Here is a 23893-nt window from a genome sequence, read left to right on the forward strand (position 1 = left end):
ATTCATTCTGCAAATACTTATCAAGCAGTTGTTGGGGGGCAGGTACTTGCTCAGTGCTGGATTCACAGTGGAAGGTAAGAGGGACATGTCCTCACCATTCATGATGTCCACAATTTGTTGGGGAAGTAGATTTCAAACAGAGGATTACATCAACAACTCAACTATAAACATGAAAAAGGCTGTGAATAAGAGGTCATATATGCCATATGTGCTGTGAGAGCATGTGACAGAGAGGGCTAACTTTTCCTGAAGGACAGGAAGAGTTCTCTAAAAAGGTAATAGTTAAGCCAAGAAATGGGTAGGAGCTGCACATCTGAGAGAGAGGATGGAGAGAATCCTTCTCCAGCTCTAAGTTGTCTTTGGGTAAGTGTTTAGTATTTTCCTTCCTGAAGCTGTCTGTTAACTGGTAAAATTTTAATCTGGCATAAGTAAGTTACTGGCTTAGAATACTTAGTAAAACAGAAAACTGAAATTTAGGGGCTAAAAAAAGGCAAGTAAAGCTGATGTCAGAGTAGAAGGAGAGACCATTGCAGCAGAATATTGAGGTGAAGGAAGATAAGCAGCCATAAATCTAAAGCTCAGTCTCCCATCTCCCGAGACTCACAGGCAGAGCCCTCAGGGGTTCTAGGAGAGCTGGAAGCTTGTGCTTTGGCGTGATGATGTGATGGGCAGAACTGCCTATGCGAAACTGGGTATTTGAGTGGTGATTCAAGAAATGCCAGTACAGTTATGCTGCGGAAGTTAAATAAAAGTTAACACAAAGACTCATTTGAGTTATCAGGAGCTGGGAGGTGGAAGTTGGGTCTACATGTCAGGTCAGAAAAGCATTGTACATTTTGATGGCCTCCCAGTAGACACGTTGTCTGTAACAAAGCAAAGAGTATTAAAAACATTTTCATTGAAATAGTAGGGAGATCAAGAAAAATTTTCAACAAACATAGGATGATAAATTCAAATTGATGGCACAAATTTTTTATTACTTATATAAAAGGTATGGAATTTCATTGCTATTCTTTTTTATAGATAACACTGCCTCTATGTTTTACTCTAATGACTATATAAAATATTTTAAAGGATTTTATGTATTTCTTGTGACTTCAGTTCTCATAACCATATTTTTCCCATAATATTTTAAGACCTATCCCAAATTCTTCCACCATGAGCTTTTCAGAAATTTAATTTTCACAGTAAAGGAAAAACTTTTATATGTATATAAACACACATACATACATATATATACACACACATACCATTTATATGTATGTATACCATAAACCATATATACCACATATACCATGTGTGTGTGTATGCATATACATACATACATATATATATATACACACACACACACAAACATAACCAAACTGAGGTCATGATGATTATCATATTATCTAGTTTGAAAAAGTAATGTCTATTTAAATATTCAATTATTTCCTCCTTGAATGAATCTTTTCCTAATAAGAGTTGAGCAACATGACCCCATAGAAAGCTTATTGAATCATCCATTTTCTTTCTCAGAGACAAGTTAAATGCTTCTGTATGGTATATTTTGGAAGTGACCAACATGTTTCCACAGAGAGGCTCTTTATATGGTGGAACTGAAATCACTATAATGGGCTTGGGGTTCAGCCCGATACCAGCTGAGAACGTGGTGCTGCTGGGTAAGACTTTCATCCTCACTGAAGGGCTGTTATTTATCTCACTTCAGAAGATGTGCTATTGATGCTGAGTTATTACACAGATACTCTCAGTCATGGAAGCTTTATTTTTATATCAGCACATACAAGTGTACATTAAGTGTATTTGGTTAAGGTGGTAAAGATAAAAGTAACTGCTTTTGATTTCAATAAATAATAATTATTATATATCTAATGTGTATAGAACTCTTTAAAAAGGGGAAGTCCCCATTCTAAAAATAATCAGTACTCATCATGATTACTATCAGAAAAAAGTACCAAAGATGCTATGATATAATATAGAGCTTTGATAGGGCCCTGTCTGCTTACAATTGTACTTTATCTCTATATTTTACAAAAAATATTTGGAAAAAAATGTTTTCCCATCTTTTTTCTTTCTAGGGTCCTTCCCTTGCAATGTGACATTATCATCAGAAAATGTCATAAAATGTATTCTTCATTCAACAGGAAATGTGTTCAGGGTTACCAACAATGGGAAAGATTCAGGTATCAGGTGACACATACATATTGTAAATAAAGGCAGCCATTTACCCTGGAATTAATTTTATTTTTATTTATTTAATACTTAAAAGTATAAGTTTTGTTATTTTTCTCTAAATTTATCAATAATTTGTCTATAATTTATCACCTTGACAGAGTGAGTCACATACAGAAGAAATCAGTGGTAGACTTGAGTCTAAAAGGCTGGACTTTAAAATTTCCAAGTTTAGAATTGCCATTTGGTTTTATTATAGTACAGGACCTCCCGAATTAGTGTGATTTATTACCAGTATTCTGACATAAATATTCTGAATAAATATTCAAATTGAAATTATATAGATGTTGGCATGCCTCTATGCTTGAGAAAATTCTTATGTTAAAGAATCGATCGTAATGTCAACTACACGTCAATAAAAAGAAAGGATTGATCGTAGCTTTTAAAAAGATTCCATGTGTTGTTTCTGGACAACTTGATTTTTTTACTTTTCCTGATTTTTTTCAAATAGTCTCTTGATGATCAGTTTTGGAGTTGTGTGGCTCATTGTTTTCCTTAGCTTCTCATTACCTTACATTCCATTATTTCTGTTCATTTTTGTTGCATTTAAATTATGCACATAAACATTTTATAATGTTAATTGAAAAGTTTTTCTACTAGAGGCTGTATAAAAATGCAGTATTTCGAAGACAATTGTTAAGAATTTTTACTCCTTTTCCTTTTTCTTTTTAAAATTGGACTCAATTCTCCCAGTACATGGATTAGGTTATGCCTGGTCACCGTCAGTCTTAAATGTATCTGTGGGAGACACAGTGACATGGCACTGGCAAGCACACCCATTTCTTAGGGGAATAGGATACAGCGTTTTTTCTGTCTCCAGTCCTGGAAGTGTAATTTATGATGGCAAAGGATTTACAAATGGAAGAGAAAAAACTGCATCAGGTATGTTTCCATGTGGCTTCATTTTGCATCCAGCTTTTTGCCCTATATATAATAGAAGACATTTTGTTTAGATTTAAAATACTTTTGCATATATATGAATACCCAAAATGGTTTAGTTGACATTTTATTACTGTCAACTGAATACTGCTGAAGATATCATAAATTTACAAAATATTACAAATCAATGTAAACTATTTTACACATTAGAGATGAGTTCTGATATCATACTGGAGTAATCAATTGAAAAATACATGAAAACAAGCAAAATACAAAGAAAATTGGGTTATATGTTCGAATCATGCCAGTCTAGCAGCAAACAATGAACTTCTGTTGATTGGCATCAGCATGAAAATCAGTATTTCGCCTGCAGCTGTGTACAGAGTGCCTTGTAGGCTGCCTGTCTGTCTATACATGTAGTGGTTTGAACTTTTTATTCATGAACAAACTAAGTATTGTTTATTTTTCACTGCATGTTGGGTTTCTTTTTTTAATTTGAGAAGTTCTACCAGTCTTGACATGGTTTTCTAGAAAATTAACACTGGATCTGGTGTTCCTGGAATGTAATTTCATTACACAAGACAGCTCATTAATAGCCAGTGATACATTTTTTTGTGACTTTCTCTTGAAATCTCACAAGCATAAAAAAAATAAGAAACCTATTATCTGTATATGCATTTGAGTGGTCATTCCAAATTTCTTTTCAAAGATGCATTAGTTGCTTATATTTATTATGTACAATGTGATTTTATGGCAGGTTCATTTTCTTACCAATTTACTTCACCTGGAATCCATTATTATAGCAGTGGGTCTGTTGATGAAGCTCACTCCATTTTTCTCCAAGGAGTCATTAATGTTTGGCCTGCTGAATCCAGGCACATTCCCCTGCGCCTGTTTGTGGGTGGCACTGAAGCCACATATGCCCAAGGTAAGAGGGTCACAGATGAAAGCCCTGTTCCTCAGGTGACTCGAGATTCATGTGATCTTGCTCAGGCAGGAAGCAGATGACTGGGTCTAACCTGGCTTCTGTCTCCTACCAGCCACATGACCTTGATAGGTCTGGACTGCGCTGAGGTGGGAATTTATTCTAGATAATAAGGATCATATTCATGTTGTCCTGCCAGTCTCCCAGAATTCTTGTGTGCCTCAAAGAAGATGTAATGTGAAAAAGTTCTGACATCTGTATGTGCCTGAAACTAAATTAAAGTGTGAGATGATATTATTGTTTTATTTTCCCCATGAGATATAGCCTTAGATAAATGGAAAAATAATTAATTTTATATTCTCTCTTCTCCCTTTACTACACCATCTTTGCCCAGGTCTTTCTTTTTCTTTGTACTGCCTGAGCCCCTCTTGTCATTAGAAAAAGAGTTTTACCAGAATATAAACTGCCATTATCGAAATAGAGAGTAATGCAGTCTGGAAGCACTTCTTTTAGAGGTTGATCCATCGCTTACAGGCCATTCTTTTGTCTAAAGGAGGACCAGTGAGTTTGCACTTGGGAAGCTCTGTGGAAGGCTGCCTAGCAACAGAACCCCCATGTGGCCCGAATAATACCGAGCTTAAATATTCACATAGATTTCTTTTTGAGCTTTCAAGTTGTTTTTCACCATCTATAAGCAACATTAGTCCATCTACCGGAACACTCACTGAATTGGTAACAATTACGGGGTGTGGCTTCAGTAACTTCTCATGTGCTAATAAGGTAAGACCATGAAAATCTTCTTCTATCTTCTATATACTTGAATAAAGGAAGATGTTTTGTCCATAGCCTCATAATTTAATTTCCAACAGCTTCACTGCAATATAATTCACATACCCTACAATTCACCTACTTAAAGCGCACAGTTTGATAGCTTTTAGTATACTCACGGAGGTGAGCAGCCACCATCATTCAATTTTAGAATATCTGCATTACCCCAAAAAGGAACCTCACAGCCCTTAGACATTACCCCCAACTTCTCCATACCCCCCAGCCCTAAACAACCAATAATCTACTTTCTGTCTCTGTGGATTTACCTGTTCTGGATATTCTTATAAATAGAGTCATATAATATGTGGTCATTTGTGTCCAGCTTTATTTACTTAGCATAATGCTTTCAAAGTTTATCTACATTGTACTGTGTATCAGTACTTCATTTCTTCTTATGGGTGCATAATATTTCATTGTACAATATACACATTTACTTATCCATTTATCAGTTCATGGACAGAGTGTTTTCACTTTTTTGGCTATTATGAATAATGTAGCTGTGAACATTCATATACATTCATACTTTAACTAGTTTTAAGATTAATCCAAGCTATGCCTTAGTCATCCCCCAAAATTAATTTTATGAATAAAAAATTTTTCACATGATTAAAAAATATAATTGTTGCTAATATAACACTTAAGTTCATACTAGAGTAATGTATTGACTTGTTTCCTGTTCATTTTACTTTCAGGTTACAATTGGTAACTACCCCTGTGTTGTAGAAGAAAGTAGTAACACTTCCATTATGTGTCGTATTGACCCTCAAAACTCAATGGATGTTGGTCTCAGAGAAATCGTCACATTAACTGTCTACAACTTGGGTACTGCAATCAACACACAGTCCACTGAATTTGAGAGGCGATTTGTACTTTTGCCAAACATTGACATGGTGTTGCCAAATGCAGGGTCAACTACAGGAATGACAAAAGTGACCATAAAAGGCTCTGGGTTTGGCGTTTCCTCTGCAGGTGTGCAAGTCCTTATGGGCCATTTTCCATGTAGAGTCCTGTCAGTAAATTACACAGCCATCGAATGCGAAACATTTCCTGCTCCCCAGCAGCTTGTGGAAGTAGGTCTTCTGATACATGGAGTGCCTGCCCAGTGTCAGGGGAACTGCAGCTTTTCATATTTAGAAAACATCACTGCTTTTATAACAAGAATTTCCCCAAATTCTATCAAAGATTCTGTAAAAGTTCTCATTGAAGGAGAAGGTTTTGGCACCGTCTTGGAAGACATTGCTGTTTTCATTGGAAACCAACAGTTCAGAGCAGTGGGTGTTAATGAAAAGAACATCACTGTTCTTGTGACTCCTCTCCCGGCTGGACTGCACGCTCTCCAAGTTGTGGTGGGAACCAAAGGCTTGGCTCTGGGGAACCTCACTGTCAGCAGCCCTGCGGAAGCATCTGTCACACCGACTTCGGGAAGCCTTGGGGGTGGAACTACTTTGGTGATCACAGGAAATGGCTTCTATCCAGGCAACACCACAGTCATTGTTGGGGATGAACCTTGTCAAATTATTTCTGTCAACTCCAGTGAAGTTCACTGCTGTACCCCAGCAGGGGCAGCTGGAAACGTCAGTGTGGAAATCTTTGTTAATGCAGTCGCTTACCCACCTCTGTCATTTACATATGCCTTTGAAAAAACTCCACTTCTCAGAGGAATTGTCCCGAGTACAGGTACTCTAATATCTGCCTTCTACTATCCTGACCTCATATTATCAGTAATATTTATTAGGATAGAATGGGAATACTGTTTATGTATGATTATGAAGACGCATTTTAGTCAATCCACCCAACCCAGTTAATACATGGAATTCAAGTTCTATGTAGTTTCTCTGTCGGGACTATTTTATACACATTCCAGGATACAATTTTTAGTCAAATGCCAACTTATGTTTTGAAACAAAATCCTTATTAGCTTGACCTACATTTCAAAATGAGGAAAAAACTAAATAGATATATATGGCCTAAAATTGGTAATAAATTTATGTCATCAACATTGAAATGACACAGGAAACACCTATTAAAATTCACAAGTAGTGTATCTTACCGCCATTGAGAATTTTTGGAATACCTTGTTTCCATGAAACTATACTCGATTGTTAACTTATTAACACAACTTAATTCTTTTTAAGGAGATAATTGGCCCATTCAGATAGGAAAAACATAACAAAATAAGATTTACTTACTTAGTATGATTCATTTTTTAAGCTAAGAATAAATTGAGATGTCGTCTTGACCCTTTGTTATTATGCTATGCTGTTTCTGATCATCTTCAAGCTGTTGGAAATACTTATCATCCACATAATGAATTCTGGAGAGGCAGCCTGTAGTGCAATGGTTGAGAACACGGCCTTGATGGCTGGCTTCAAATCTTGGTTCTACTTTACAGGGGTGGAACTTTGGACAAGTTTTTAAAATATGTTTCCTTATTCATACAGATACCTACTTCATAAAATTAAAGAAGTTCATTCATATAATGTAACTTAGAATGGTGCCTTTAATAGAAAATAATTAAATGTTAGCCTTTTTACAGACTCACAGACTCCAAGAAGGGACTAGCAGTTACCAAAGGGAAGGGGTTGGGGAGGGTGAAGGGGGAGGGAAGGAGAAGGGGATTAAGGGGCATTATAATTAGCACTCACAATATAGGTAGGTCACAGGGAAGGCAGTACAGCACAGAGAATACAAGTAATGGCTCTAAAGCATCTATTACGCTGACAGACAGTCACTGCAATGGTCGGGGCGCAGAGGTGGTGAGGACTTGATAATATGAGTGAGTTGAAACCACAATGTTGCTCATGTGAAACCTTCATAAAACTGTATATCAATGATACCTTAATTTAAAAAAAATGTTAGCCTTTTTAAAAAGTCTTCTTCAGTTTACATTACCAGGAAATGTGTCAGGTTTGGTTAAGATAAATTCTCTGCCTGCAAGAAGTTTGCTATTGAAATTTTCTTTAATACATCAAGTTTTCCTACTTAGGAATTTTTGAAAAGCAAACATTAACAATAGCAATGACAGTTATTTCCCATATATTTGTAGTGCTTGCAAATGATGAACTAGATACTGGCATATGTTCCCTATTTCCATGAATCATCTCTGTGTCATCTCTCTCTTCAAATATCTCTTTCAAACAATGCATTTGAAGATGGTAAGACTTGTAGATAGGTGAGGAACTGTTTTATTTACTGAAGAGACAAGGCAATAAATCACACTTAAAAACACTTCCATTTGAAAGGTGAAAATGCCATACAAAACCAAAAATTTAAGACCCTCCCAAAATATCTTTTTTGGCCTATATCTTAAAACTATTCCTAACATGAATGGTTTAATTAATGTCTACAGTCTTTAAAATGACATGTACATTTCAGTGATCTTTACATGGCCAATTATATGGTTATTTTTACTATTCCTACTTGAATTAAAAATCATACCACTACTTGGTGACTCTGTGATAAGTAATGTTGATTAATATCTATTCACTTAATAGTTAGGTATATAGGAATTCATTTGGATGACCTGTGAACAAGTCCATGTGTTTACTGTCCTCAATGCATTTTCAAAAGGAGGAAGGAGGAGAACAGAAGGATTGAAGTTCTTTGCTTTATGTACCTTTATTCAAGCCATCAACATCAACATTCAACTATAAGTTTTTAAATTAATTTCTTATTTCTGAATTTACTAACTTATACCTAATTATTTACCTATCATAATTTATCAAGTCACAGATATTAGAAATATTTAAATTAAGAAAAACCCATCCTCAAAAGAGTTGCTAGTATCAGGAAGCTACCAAAATAAAAATAAAAAATAGTAAGCTCCATCCCTAAATTATATTCCATCCCATCACCCCCTGCCCAAACATTCATACTTCTTAACCCTGGACCTCCTCTCTTCCCCTCTCTTCTCCACTAGCATGAATTAGTAACTTTAAACTCAAAGAAAGGACAGAAGGGCTGGAAAATAATGTGATAATTTATAGTTAATATACAAGAGATTGCAATGCATATTATAGCCAAAATGTATATGACACACGTTTTATTAATACTTACATTAGTTGTAAAGCACTGGCTGTTATTTTGTTTATAGAAGTAAATAGGTATATCTTTAAATGCATGTGCAAGTATTGGAAATTTTATATATATTTATACTGTTTGCTTTTTTTAAAGGTCCACCTGGAACCAAAATTAAGATCACTGGATCTAATTTTGGTATTGATATCTTGGATATTTCAGTGACGATAAACAACAGCCAGTGTAATGTGACCATGGTCAGTGATAGTGCATTACAGTGCATCACCGGAGATCACGCTGGTGGCACTTTTCCTGTTATGTTGCATCATAAGACAAAAGGCTCTGCGGTGTCCACAGTAGCATTTGAGTACCCTCTTACCATTCACAGTGTTCACCCAAGCCAAGGTAGGCATGAGTGTGCAGGAACCTACAAATAGTTTGTTTAAGTAAACACTTATTTAGAAAAGTATGTATATATTCTTCAACAGTGCTAACACTTTTAGTAGCTTTATAACATATTAAAATATTTTTGTTTGTGCATCAAATAAACATGCAAGGGTTTCAATTAATCATTTAGAAATATTAGTTTAGTGCCCCTGTTTCTCTGAGTACTATATGATTTACTTAAAATATAACCCCACTTAAAATGTCCAGGTTACATGTGGAAAGTTTTTAAAAAATCATGTTTCGATATCACTGCCCTGTAATTATGTCTATATAAATATATTTTTCTGTTTGAAAAGAATTTTAATGGTTAAAAACCTTAATAAAGTTTAATCAGTGTATTCAAAATAATAATTTTTACATTTATGTTTGACTACTCTGAAATTCTTTGTGACATCTTTAAAATAAAATTTTAGTTCCTATTAGTTAACTAAATAAGATCTGATATGTACTCAGATCTTTTTGAGTACTTTAAAAACTCAGTGAAGGTTTTAAAACTACAATATGTTACAACACTATACCACAATATATTTATAATTAATATATAAAATAATGTAATGTACATAATTTCAGTTCTAAGAGTCTTTTCATATAATGTAATTGCATTTCATGTTTTAAAATAAAGTTACATATATACACAGAGGAGGTTTTGTTTTCACTAGTTTTGTTTTCCCCTTTCATATGTCTTCACTAGGGAGCTTCGGTGGTGGTCAAACCATGACTGTGATGGGCACTGGGTTCAATCCACAAAATTCAGTTGTAATAGTGTGTGACTCAGAATGTGCAGTCAATAGGCTTAAATCTGATTACACAACATTATTATGTGAAACTCCACCTAATAATGGTAAGTAGTCAGAAAATAGAATGGTAGGCTTTGGGGAAATTACTCATTTTATAGACATCAGAGTCTGAATTTCTTCTTTCAAGTTTTTAATGTTCTCTTGTGGCATCGAATCACTTTTATAACTGTGCTGCATTTAAGCAATTTCTTCAGAACTTTATTTTCCAGGTTTAAATGTCTTTCAAGATTCATAACATTTGGGCCAAATTGAATTGTTCCTAATAAATTGGGATTTGTCAGTTTATCATATACACTGCACATGCCACAAGGAGAATGTGTTTTAAGTTCCTACTGGAGTATTAGATTATCCTTAAAGATAGGATAGTATAATGGTTATGAGTGTGAACTGATAAAGCATTGCCAAGATTCAGACCCCAGCTATGTCTTTCGGCAAGTTAGTCAACATTTGTGCCTCAGTTTCTTCATCTGTAAAGTGAGAATAACCATGTTAGCTTACTTCATTGGATTATTGTGGGGTTTAATAAATCAATATATGTAAAGTAGATGGAATGATGTCTGGAGCATGATATGTGATTTACTATTATTATCACTATTTTTATTTAGTGGCACTTCAGCTAAGTAGCTTAAATCTTCTTTGTTTCAATTTGTTCTTCTACTAAATGGAGATATTATCAACCCTAATTCAGTGTGTTATTGTAAAGTTTAAATATCTAAACTTATTGTGTATTTTAAGTGCACAATAAATTTTAATTATCTAACAAACTTTAAGAAGAACCAAAGGGAATATTCTAGATGAATAAAGGACATGGTTTATGTGCAAACATTTTTTAAAACATTAACAAAATTTGACAAGGCTTTTCTAAACATTTTTGTTTCTTTTTCTGACTTCTAAAAGAAAAAATATTGAAGAAAATGTAACATTTTTTGAGTGGACTTATTTATCATTTCAGCCTGAGAGTTTGTATCCTGATTTTTTAAATGCAATAGAGCTGCTGAGATTTGTCAAGTTTTGTAGGTTCTTTTAATACTAGCTTTGCATCTTTTTGCACATCTGTACGGGGTTTCTGTAGTTTTTCTGTGTCTTAACTGCTCTCAGCAGTCACTCCTTGCTGTTGTCAGCGTGCCTGCTGTTAGCGGTTCTTCCTCCTTGCTCCTCTAATTAGCAGTGTGGGATCCTCTAGGACTGGAAAACTAAAGAAGGAGGTTTGCAGAATTGTCTACTGTAAGAGGCTCTGAGGCAGGGTCCAAGGGTTTTTCCCTGTTGCTAATGTGCATGAGCTATGTGATGTTTTTGGCTATTGCTGAAGATCTTTATTACTTCACATTTGGCCTGTGTATGTTGGAAAGTGACTTCAGGAAAAGGAAGATGTTATTGAAAATGTTTGAGGGTTTTGATGGGCCTGATGGAGAACCATACTCAGTTCCAACCTCTCCTCCTAGGCGGGGGCCCTGAGCAAGCCTGTGAAGTGCGAGTGGCCAACGGGAAGGATGTGTCACAGTCCACAACTCCTTTTATGTACACTGAGTCACTGACTCCGCTCATCAAGGAAATATCTCCCAAGAGAGGCAGCACGGCGGGGGGCACCAGACTCACAGTCAGGGGATCGGGCTTCAGGTACTGTCGTCACACACATGCACATCAGTGCTGAGTTCCTTGTGCCTGCTTTCTCATATGTAACGACAGTGCTTGATATATAGTCATGCAATCAAAAAACCATGTTTGAGGCATGTAATAGCACTAACAGCTAACATTTATTGAGTACTTATTTTGTGTCAGGCACCTTCTGACCCCACAGAAACTTCCGCCTTACTTTCTTAGATATTTATATCCCATTTTATGGTTAGGAGACTGAGATTAGAGAGATTAGATAACTTGTCCCAAATCCTAGTACATAACATTACAGGTGTAAATCACTTTCTTGTTTGCTTCCACAACGTCTCAACTCCAGCCACGCTCTGTTTCATTGGATCAATGAAACATGTCTTCATGCATCAGGTTCCATTTCATTGCAATAGGCTACGTTCCTTTCTCCTAAATGTATTCATTTTTGACTCAATATATGTACTACTCAGTCATCATTCTTCAAGTCCATAAGACTGACCTCAAAACCCCAGATCATCTAAACCGTAGAAGGCAACTTTAATTCCTCAAGTACGGATCACTACCTTGGATTTGCCTTTTACATAGAGATTAAGTTCTGAAGTGTGTGAAGGTAGAAACCATGTCATATAAAGAAAATGATCCCTGAAAGTCTCTTACAAAGGCCCCTATTTGGAGACCAACATAGAAATTCTCAAATTCAACCCAGGTAGTTTTTCTCTGGCACTAGAACACCTGCCAGTTTGTAGGGTTTTACTTCCCGGCCTCTTAATCGCTTCATTTACTTTTTCTTCAACAAATATTTTGAAGTCTCATGACTGAAGGAAAGTGTCAGTCAGCACTTTGATGGATTGTAGGGTAAGATCATTATTTTTACAATAAGGCACATCAGTAACAGGATTTGACAGTGTGACCTAGAAATCTGAGAAAAACATCGGTTTTTCCTCCTTTTTTCTTGATAGTGAAAATATACAGAATGTTCTTGTCACCATTGCTGAATCCAAATGTGATGTTGAATATTCCAACAAGACATACATCATCTGCATGACAAACACCCACACTCCTTCAGGGTGGGCTCCAGTGAAGGTCAACATCAGAAGAATTGGCATGGCCAAACTGGTAATAATAGCCCTGCTGGGTTTAGTGATCACAATAGAAAAACTAGTATTATAGGAGGTAAAGTAAATAGGAATGGATTCTTTTACTTTGTTAATGTCTCCAAAAAAATAATTGAGTTGTACTTATAAAAAATTTAAAGTGGCTTGTTTTTCTTACTATCATTTTATGAGCTCAGATTTTTAATTATTCTGGATTGTGGGGTAATTGGTAATGGATCTTTCATTTAATTGTTAACTATAACATATTTCAAGGCAACTATAACATATTTCAAGTAAGTTATACTTTATTATTAATGAAAATGTTTACTGTTTTAGATTTCTTCTTTTTTGAGAAATTGAATAAGGAATTCTGATAAAACCCCTACATTTAAGTCTTTCATGTTCTATTACAGAATAATGCTGACTTCCTATACGTTGATGCTTGGTCCTCCAACTTCTCCTGGGGAGGAGAATCTCCCCCAGAGGAAGGGTCACTCGTTGTTATTACAAAAGGACAGATAATTTTGCTGGATCAAAACACCCCTATTCTAAAAATGTTGCTTATTCAGGGTAATTTTTGAAAATCTTCTTATTAGACTGCCTGTGGAGTATTTCTGTGATGTTAATTTAATCAAAATTCGTGATCATGAACAACCATAATGTTATCATGTTTTTAAAGCAGAGTGTAATACTCAGTTTCTAAAATTGAGTATTACAGTTCATTTGTGGTATGAAATTTAGTGTGTTGCAACCAGAATCTTTTAATGAAATAGAATAGAAAAATGTCAGAATGTACTGTATTCATATAGGTAAACATCTTTTAAAGTTAAATGTTTCATAAAGCTTTTGTTTCGATAAAACGTGTGTGTGTGCATGTCTGTGCACTTCCAGTGAATCACAACAATAAAAGGTATTTCCTATTTAGAAAAACATTGGTATAGTGGGTACTAAGGGTTATAAAATCATTGTTTATTTTTGTTCTTAATTTATATTTTGAGATCCTGTGTTTGTAATACTATAATTCATGTAGCTGTACTATTTGATAGCATTTAAATAACAAGTTGTCAAGGGAAAATAATCTGTTCAGGAACATGATTTTCTATCAACTCCTGGATCTTGTCTGAAATTTTTATACTTTCTGTTGCCAAAAAAGTTGAAGTTAACTGACATGCACAGTGAGAGCACATGAGAATAAGAAATTTAATTTTAATGCATAATTTAATAAAAATATTCCTTGTGACATATTTCAAAATTGTATGGTTCATAGGTGGAACTCTAATATTTGATGAAGCTGACATTGAGCTCCAGGCAGAAAATATTCTAATTACAGATGGAGGCATTCTTCAGGTATATGAAGAGAACCTGATACATATTCATTGCTAACCTCTCTCCATTTCTTTTTAAAATACTATGTGTAAAATGGATAGTTTGTTATACCAAACTCTCACAGTTTATCTTTGTGTATATCTCTGTTATTAGGAAAAACTCCTTCTTTGGGGAAACAGTTTCCCAGAGTATTCTTGCACTTTTAATGGGAAGATAATAGTGCATTATCATACAGAAGAATTTAAAATAGAGCAAAGGAAATATTAGCTCTGAGATATGGCTAAAGTCAATCAGTATAGTTTCTGAACATTTGTTTTGGTGTATTTAGTGACTAGAAAATTTTAAATTTACCTTTTGGAAGGAAGATACTGCCAACTGAACAATCGATTCTTGAAAGAGAGGGATGAAAAGGAAAGAATTCCGTTTGAATGGTTAGAATTGTGGATATTGGGTTTTAACTTTCTGAATGATGCATATGAATTGCCTTGCAGATTGGGACTGAAGCATCCCCCTTTCAACACAAGGCAGTCATTACCTTGCACGGGCACCTGCGGTCTCCTGAGCTCCCAGTATATGGCGCCAAAACGCTGGCCGTGAGAGAGGGAATCCTGGATCTGCACGGTAATGCTGCTGAAAGGGCTCTGGGAATTTGGTCCGGAAGACACCCACCAGGAAACCAGAGACACGCTTCCTGATAACTCTCTCTAAATGAAAGCTTGTTGAGCTGCTCTTGTCTTTACATAGTCCCTCTTTACTCCTCTTTCTCTCTCCCCTCCACTTCTCCAGGCCAGCTCAGCCCCTACGTACCAGCAAGACTCACACCCAGGATCACTCTTGGGGAAGCCATTCTGGGTCTTCTTTCCCCCCTTCCTCTTCTCCCTTTCTGGGTGCTCTCATAGCACCCTTTCCATGTTTCAGCTCTTAACACAGTACATACTGATCGTTTATGTTATTCGTATATCCATAAAAAAAGGCATTAAGTCTGAAAGCTGAAAATAGTAACTCCATATTTGTATTTTAAAATGGGCTCCTTCTAATATATAAATGTAAATTTATAGTTACTTTTCTATAACTATATTCTGGAATTCTATCAGCAAATAAAAATTACTTTGATCATATTCAAGGTACCAGGGTAACTTATTTATTTAAAGGAAGCATGGTGTGAAACCTTTTTATATTAAGGTCTTCTGTATTGCAATAATCTGTTTCTCTTATAAAGTTAAAATATGTAAACATGATACCTTATTCTGATCATAACTGTTCTGCATTTTCTAAATGTATAAACTAGTGTAATTTTCAGAAATTCACACATTTCATTTGTCTCTAGATAATCAGTTTAGGCAATGTCTATAAATAATGGCAAAGATAATAGGCCGCCATCTATTTTATCAATAATAACACACCACATTTACATTGTGTTCCTATAAAGAAGATTGTTCTAAGTGGAATATATCATTATAGAAGGATGTTTTTAATTTAATAAAACCACACATTATTATAAACTTCTTACTTTTATAAAGCAAGTATTCTAAATATTTCTTTTTTGAGAAAAGTATAAAATGCTAAAGTAAAATTAGCCTTCCATAAAACCACACATTATTATAAACTTCTTACTTTTATAAAACAAGTATTCTAAATATTTCTTTTTTGAGAAAAGTATAAAATGCTAAAGTAAAATTAACCTTCCCCAAATTGATTCAATTCAGGAAAATGTAAAAATGGATGAACCTCTCAATATCCAAGAAAACACGTCTTTAGAAATGTCTGGTTTGTATATGTTGGCTGCAGGTTTGCCCATCCCTGTGGTCTGGACTCATCTGGCCCACACTGCAAAAGCAGGCGAAAGGACTTTGATTTTACAAGAAGCAGTAACATGGAAACCAGGAGATAAGATTGTAATTGCAAGCACAGGACACAGGTATGATGTCTTCTGGGCCTGATACTTTTGATTTAGAACAGAGATATTTTTAACTCAGTAAAAGCAGGGTGATTCACAAAGTCTACAACTATTTGATTTAAATTTGAACCCTGTTATAAATACTATAGCCAAGTATATATTTGTCAATCATTAACATTGGGTTGATCACCAATATGTTGTTTTCATTGGCTGAATTTACAGGAAAAAAAAAGTATGAGATTGAACCTATAAAATATACTGATAAAATATTTTAGTTGATTTTCATGATTACCTTCCATGTAAAATTTTGTTTGAAAAAAATTCTCTTAAAATCATTTGAAAACCTTTGACTTAGAGCTTTAGCTAAATATATTATGCACGCAAAAATGTAAATGAGCTTCTCTGTTTGGGGTCACCAAAGAATAAGGTTCAAAGCAGCTTATGGACTCTGTTAACTCTAAGTCTCTTGGCCATGGTTCCCATGGAGCAATATTGTTAGTAATGATTGAATAAAGGGAAAAAAATCATAGAATGAGTGATGACTGACATGACCTTTTACATTGTCTGACATTTTTACAACAGAAACTGCTTATGACCCTTAATTTCTGCCTAATTATATATTTTAACAAAGAAGAAATAAAAGGAACAAAACTAATGTAGCTATACCAAGAATATCGGTGGAGAGAGGAAGCAAGAGGACCTTTATTTTTGCTTTATTGTTCAAATTATGGGCAGGCAAAATTGGACATGGTTATGCTTATCAGGGAACAAATAATAATTTATGACAAAAAATAGCTTAATTATGTTAAGGTTGTGACTCAATTTAGAATTAAAATTCAAGACGGCATTTTGGGTTTGTCATCTTCCAAGTTAAAAATAGACTTGCAGATGTTGGGAAGAGTTAAATATATACTTAGTTTTCTAAGGGCACATTTTTTTCTGCCCTTGGAAAAAATTTTAATAACATAATGGCAAAATAAAAAATAGCAAAATGACAAAGCTTACTAACAGAATAAGAAAGTCATTTATAGCTCTTCTGTATGAAGTAGAGAAATTAGTTTAGAATTTAGCTTAGGGATATTTGTTTCAAGAAACAAGAATTAAAGAGTTTCCCACAAAATCTGACTCCTTGTTCACTGTTTCACTTGTAAATCCTATTTGAAAGTTTGTGAACTGAGTCATTAAGAATAATACTTCTAAAGTCAGTGTGCCAGGGTTCAGCTCCCAGCAATACTACTTACCAGGCCCACAAACATTTTATTTCACCTTGCTGAGCTTCGGTAAAATTGGAATGCTATTAGTACCTATCTCAAAATTATTGTAAGAATTAAATGACTTAATATATGTGTAAAGCATTTTGTATAGAACATGGCACAAAGTAAGTGCTATGTAAGTTAGATATTATTACGTAGAAAGGAAAAGTGTATTTTTGTCACATGAGATATAAAAATGCTTTTTAGAATCTTCTTTGCTGAAGAACTCTCTGTGTCATCTGAATCCAAGAGAATTCAAGAGGCTAGCCTAACTTCTTTTTCCATACTGCCTATGGGATCTTGTAGTATTCATACACCCTTATCTGGAGCATCCTTAATCTCTGCCTCCCCTAGGCCCTACCCCCAACTCCTTCCCTTTTTGGGTCTTTTGGAATTAGGGGTTTCTCCATCCTTCCACCATCCCAAAAAACAACTTCAGTCTCCCATCTTTTCTAGCTACTTTCTTTTCATCTCCTTATTTAAAAAAATAAAATAAAATTGCTTAAATATTATGCCCATTTCTTCCATTTCACCCTAAAATCCATTTTTAACCCTTAAACCCTTCAGACTGATTTTGATCTTCATGAAAGCTTTCCCAGTACCCTTCTGACTATCAGCATTCTTCACTTCTTGCATATCACCAAGTTCACTGGGTTCTGCTCTTGAAATGTGTCTCCACCATCTTTACCTGCTCTCAGTTTAATGTAGATTCTCAGTCCTTCACACCAGGAATATTATTTTCCTATTTGGGCTCAGTTCCTCTACTTCTTCCCCACACAAATTCATTCTGTATTAATTTGTTCAATCAGAAACTGTCATTGAATCATGACAGGCACTGGACTAGTGGTCAGCATACAAAGCAACTCAACAGGAGCCTTACCAAGAGGAGAAGACAGGTAGTGGAAAGGACAGATAGCATAGATGTAGACAGGATGGTGTAGGTGTAGGTAGACACAATAGTATGGTGACTATGAGCACTAACGGGACATATTGCAAAGTGTATTGGGAATCCAGAAGAAGGGTAGGAAAAGTTGAAAGAGGTGATTTACTTATTTCACATATGACAATGTCATTGGAATTGGTATTTGAAAGTGGAAAAAGATTTGACAAGAAAGAAAAGAGTCGAAAGAGAATGTCAGAAAGACAGAAATAACTCCTCTGAGTTTACCTCTGTTAATACCACCAGTCACACTTCAGTAGAGTGTATACAGTCAGACATTAACACACATTTCTTTAAAGTTGGGGGCACTTTCTATTTGGTATCCCTAGTATTTAGCTTTGTGCCTAGGAAACAGGCTAGACCCTCAGTAAATGTTTGTTGAATGAAATATATGGATCATATTACGTATCACAAGCATATTATAGATTTGACATATTGTCTTGCTGTGCCTGGAGTTTGGAGAGTATTGAAGAAATGGTTTCAATGAGATCTCTGAAACTCTACCTCAATCATTTCTTTCCCTGCTCAGGAGCCTCCATGGCTTCCCTTGGTGAGGGTTTCTCAACCTTGACATTCTGGACCTGAAAAGTCTTTGTTACATAGGGCTGTCCTATATGTGACGGTGTGTTTAGAAACATCTTTGGCCATTCCCCACTAGATGCCAATATTACTGCCAAGTTGTGACCACCAAAAATGTGTCCTGGTATTGCCAAATGTGCCTTGGGGGGATAAAATCATCCTCAACAAAAAAACCACTGAATGTGATGGTCAAAGTTGTAAGTTATAAATGAATAGCTTTTTAATACTTTATAGAAGTTAGTAAAATTCTGTGAACAAGTATAGCACTCGCAAAATGTTTATTTAATTGAAATGCATTGTAAAATTTGTTCGGTTATTCTAAAAATGAATAAAACAAAATCTTCCAATTTCTCTTCAGAATATTGTATGACATTGAAAAATATTCTACAGACGGTGTCCAAAATAGCATAAAACAAATGCACTGAAACAATATGATGGGCATTTATATTCATTTTTAAAGTCTTTGTTAAAATTTTTACAGACACAGTCAACACGAGAATGAGAAAAGGACCATTGCATCTGTGTCTGCAGATGGTATAAACGTAACACTAACTCATCCACTGAATTACACGCACTTAGGAGTCACTGTCACACTCCCTGATGGAACTCAGTTTGAAGCAAGGGCAGAAGTTGGAATTCTTACCAGAAACATTTTAATAAAAGGATCTAATAATGTGGAGTGGAATAACAAAATTCCAGCATGTCCTGATGGATTTGACACAGGTAATTGTAGCAGCTATAGTGTGTCAACTTAAAATGTTTCCCTCAGGGCAAAAATGTTCCTCAGGGCAATATCACCCCCAGTTGAGAACTACTGGAATAGGTTATGCTTTGGTTATGATTTGGGGCTTATTTATTGAATAAGCTCCAAATCACAGTGATTTAAAATGAGAATGGCTATTTCTTATTCATGCTACATGTGTCCAACAAGGGTAGGGGCCTCTGCTCATTGTAATTTTCCAGGAACTAGGCTGATGGCAGCTCCATGATCTCTGAGATAGGAGACCAGGTGGCTGGAGAGTCAGGCAACAGCAAATAATTACTTTGGTCCTGAAGTGACACATGTCCCTTCTACTCAGGTGTCATTAGTCAGGACTGATTCCATGGCTATGCTTCACTTACCACAGTTCTCATACATAAATATAAATGTATAATGTAAATGTATATGTAAGAAGTACAGTGTATTTTACAAGTCTCTTTTAAATATTTTTATGTAATCACTAATACCATTATAATCCTTTATGGAGTTGAATACTAACAATTGCAGCTTATATGTAACCTTTCCTTCAGTGGGAAATAAAAGACAAAGCTCACTGGATTCAATGTCAAATGACCTATATTTTGATTCTAGTTCATCTGCATCAAGTATCACAATGTCCATGAACATAATTTTATCCTGTTCAAAATAAAAATACTTCCTGTTCTCCCTACTTACTATACTCATAAGAATTAAGTGACATAACGAATATTCCTAGTATTATACAAGTATAAGATTGCATTATGTTAATCGGCAAATTCTGGGAGACGATTTTAGACATAATAAGACAGAATACTTAACCATATTTACTCAACCATTCAAATACTTATTAGTACTTTTAAAAATTCTATAGTAAATACTTTAGGGAATACAAAGGTGAGCAAGACAAGGTAGTTACATTTCTTACTATTTAGAGGAGAAAATGCTGTAAAGGCAAATAATTGTGATCCAGGATGAAACTAAAATTATATGTAAATAAAAGATATAATTAGGCATTGGGGGAAATGTTTATATAGTTAGAGGATTTTTGACATGGTTTTTCTTTGTGATATTTTTAAAGGTGAATTTGCCACACAGACTTGTCTCCAAGGAAAGTTCGGGGAAGAAATAGGGAGTGACCAGTTTGGAGGCTGCATGATGTTTCATGCACCTATTCCTGGTGCTGACATGGTGACTGGAAGAATAGAATATGTAGAGGTAAGAGACATTATTAGTAAATCACAATGTTTTACAAAGGTTATCCAGACAATGAACAAGCATTGAGCTCCTACTGTTTGCCAGATGCTACTTATAATCTGGTGGAAGAGACAGGTAAGTAAACAAGTTGCAATACATCCAAGTATTCACCCATTTAATGCCAAAATTATGTTTTTCTATTTTTTTCAATCCCATATCAAATTCATCAGCAAGTTCCATCTACTGTGTCCTGAATCCACTACCTTTCTACCACTACCACCTGATCCCTCACCCAACCCACCATCTAGCCTGGACTACTGTGATTTTCTCCTGGCTCATCATCCTGCTCCCACCCTTCCTCTGGTAGAATCTCCACACCACAGCCAAAGTAAACATTTTCAAGTATAAACCAGGTATTGTTTCATCTTGATCAAAGGCTTCAGGTTACACCTAAAACAAAAAGTCTCATGTCCTTCCCTAGGATCCACACAATCTGTCCATGAGCCGGCCTCTGACTTTATCTCCTGTGGTTCTACCCTGGCTCATGCACAGAGGCCTCCTCATGTCCCTCAACAATGTCAAGCCCATTCCTGTCTCAGGGTCTTTGCACTTGCGTTTCATCTGCTTAGAATGCCCCTCCACCAAATGCTGGCATGGTCTCATTCTCATTTCGGTATGTCTCTTCTTGAATGTTTTCTCTTCAAAGAGGCTTTTCTTCACCATCCATATTTGAAATAACTATCCAAGCCCCTGTTTTCCTTTATTTACTCATAACTCCTGACATTATATCTATTTTCAATCTCTCCTTCTAGAACATAAACTCAGTTGGTTCAGAGATTTTGTCTTTCTGGTTTTCTGCTTTTTCCCCTATGGCTGAAACAGTACCTGGCATATAGCAGATTCTCAATTGATTATTAACTGAACAAATATATAAATAAGTGAATAAATATGCAAATTACCACCAAGAGATTAGGAACTCCTCTGTGTCTTATTCATATTCAGCCTATATAATCAGGGTCAAGTATCCTTTTTACTAGTGTTCAGTAAAGGGAAGGAAAAAATGAAAGAAAGAGGTTAGGGAGAGAAGGATAGTAAAATTCGTAAGTCCATTAAACTGGGAACATTTAGATTGCAAACAAACCCCTGAGGGTCATAGAGTCAACACGTGCATTCTGTGAATCTCCCTTCCTCCTAGGGGAGTCACACCTATGTGATATCTGAGACATGGACTGAGTAAGGTTGCCAAGGTCAATCTGTATATTAAATATTAGCAATGGTTAATTATTTTTAAATGATGAATGAAAATAAATGGATGTCCAAACATTTTATTTCCAAACCTTATAGGACAATACTACACACACACACATACACACTCACACACTCTGGCATCCTCTGTGTTAGATTACTAGATCCTAGACCTATTGAAAGAAAGTACAGCAGAGTGGTTAATAAGAGCACCAACTCTAGAATCAGACCAACTTGGGTTTAAATGGAACTTTATGACCATGAACAAGATACTCAGCCTTGTGTTTACTTCTATTTCCTCATCTGTAAAATAAAGTTAATGGTAAGTGGCTACTTCATGGGATGGTAGTAAAGACTGTGATCATACATGTAAGATACTTAGCATAATATCTGGCACACAGTAAACATTCAAGACGTGTTTCTTATTATTATATAAGGATCAAAATGAAGGATAAAAGAAAAGTCTTTGAGAGGTTATATTTTGCTAAACACAAAAGTTTAGTAATAGGTCAAAGTGAAAAGCAGAAGAGTCAAAGATGGCTTTTGTTCATTCATTTGTTCATTTATTTGGTAACAAGTAAGGGCTGTTCTATATTGAATAAAACAATGTAAGTTGAGGGACAAATAACATTTCCAAATGATAAACATGAATAATGTGGGAGGTATAAATCTATTAATAATAATTCATATAAAACTGGAGATTATTTTGAAACAAGAAAATATGAGCCAAGCAAACTGAGTCTATGTATATCACTAAATAGCTGTGATTTCTGGGCTTGACAGATATTCCATGCTGGCCAGGCTTTCCGGTTGGGGCGATATCCAATACATTGGCACCTGCTTGGAGATTTACACTTTAAATCTTATATAAGAGGCTGTGCAATTCACCAGGCCTATAACAGAGCTGTTACTATCCATAACACACATCACCTTCTGGTGGAGAGGAATATTATATATGATATCAAGGGAGGAGCATTTTTTATAGAAGATGGTATTGAACATGGCAATATCCTGCAATATAACTTGGCAGTATTTGTACAGCAGAGTACTAGTCTTCTGAATGATGATGTGACTCCGGCTGCATTTTGGGTAACTAACCCAAACAACACCATTCGACACAATGCAGCTGCTGGTGGCACACACTTTGGCTTTTGGTACCGAATGAACGATCACCCTGATGGGCCATCTTATGACCAAAACATTTGCCAAAAAAGAGTTCCTCTTGGAGAATTCTTTAACAACACTGTTCATTCTCAAGGCTGGTTTGGATTGTGGATATTTGAAGAATATTTCCCCATGCAAACAGGATCTTGTACTTCTACAGCACCCGTGCCTGCCATATTTAATTCACTTACTACTTGGAACTGTCAAAAAGGAGCTGAATGGGTCAATGGAGGTGCCCTTCAGTTCCATAACTTTGTGATGGTAAATAATTATGAGTCTGGAATTGAGACCAAGAGAATCCTGGCTCCTTACATCAGAGGATGGGGTGAAACAAGTGGAGCAGTGATTAAAAATGCCAAGATAGTTGGTCATCTTGATGAATTGGGAATGGGGCCTGCATTTTGCACAAGGAAAGGCCTAGTTCTCCCATTTAGTGAAGGCTTGACTGTATCTTCTGTACACTTTATGAACTTTGACCGTCCCAACTGTGCAGCCTTGGGAGTGACATCTATTACTGGAGTGTGTAATGACAGATGTGGAGGCTGGAGTGCAAAATTTGATGATATCTTGTATTTTCACACACCAAACAAAGCTGGCTTTCGATGGGAGCATGAAGTGGTCCTGATTGATGTTGATGGTTCACTTACAGGTAAAGTTATGCTTTAATTTCTGATAAAATATATTGGAAAGATGTTTGTGTTCACACAGATTTGAACTGCCAAAGCAGACTTA

General features: G+C 35.5%; 1 protein-coding gene across 2 annotated transcripts in view; it reads left to right on the forward strand.

Annotated features, from left to right (window-relative positions):
- PKHD1L1 (PKHD1 like 1) overlaps nucleotides 1–23893 on the forward strand; it is a 135959-nt gene that overhangs the window by 59511 nt on the left and 52555 nt on the right. For both annotated transcript variants that reach the window (XR_012128360.1, XM_073229966.1), the window contains exons 33-49: nucleotides 1519–1661; nucleotides 2079–2183; nucleotides 2926–3114; nucleotides 3869–4039; nucleotides 4590–4816; nucleotides 5557–6541; nucleotides 9038–9286; nucleotides 10020–10169; nucleotides 11568–11742; nucleotides 12690–12846; nucleotides 13238–13394; nucleotides 14092–14171; nucleotides 14642–14771; nucleotides 15939–16068; nucleotides 19301–19542; nucleotides 20637–20773; nucleotides 22781–23810. Coding sequence is in view for 1 of the 2 variants with exons in the window: in XM_073229966.1 (XP_073086067.1) it covers nucleotides 1519–1661; nucleotides 2079–2183; nucleotides 2926–3114; nucleotides 3869–4039; nucleotides 4590–4816; nucleotides 5557–6541; nucleotides 9038–9286; nucleotides 10020–10169; nucleotides 11568–11742; nucleotides 12690–12846; nucleotides 13238–13394; nucleotides 14092–14171; nucleotides 14642–14771; nucleotides 15939–16068; nucleotides 19301–19542; nucleotides 20637–20773; nucleotides 22781–23810 (4457 nt within the window). In the remaining variant the exon portion in view is untranslated. The remainder of the gene's footprint in view (nucleotides 1–1518; nucleotides 1662–2078; nucleotides 2184–2925; nucleotides 3115–3868; nucleotides 4040–4589; nucleotides 4817–5556; nucleotides 6542–9037; nucleotides 9287–10019; nucleotides 10170–11567; nucleotides 11743–12689; nucleotides 12847–13237; nucleotides 13395–14091; nucleotides 14172–14641; nucleotides 14772–15938; nucleotides 16069–19300; nucleotides 19543–20636; nucleotides 20774–22780; nucleotides 23811–23893) is intronic.

Source organism: Manis javanica, chromosome 2, assembly GCF_040802235.1.
Source record: "Manis javanica isolate MJ-LG chromosome 2, MJ_LKY, whole genome shotgun sequence".
Lineage (NCBI taxonomy): Eukaryota > Metazoa > Chordata > Mammalia > Pholidota > Manidae > Manis > Manis javanica.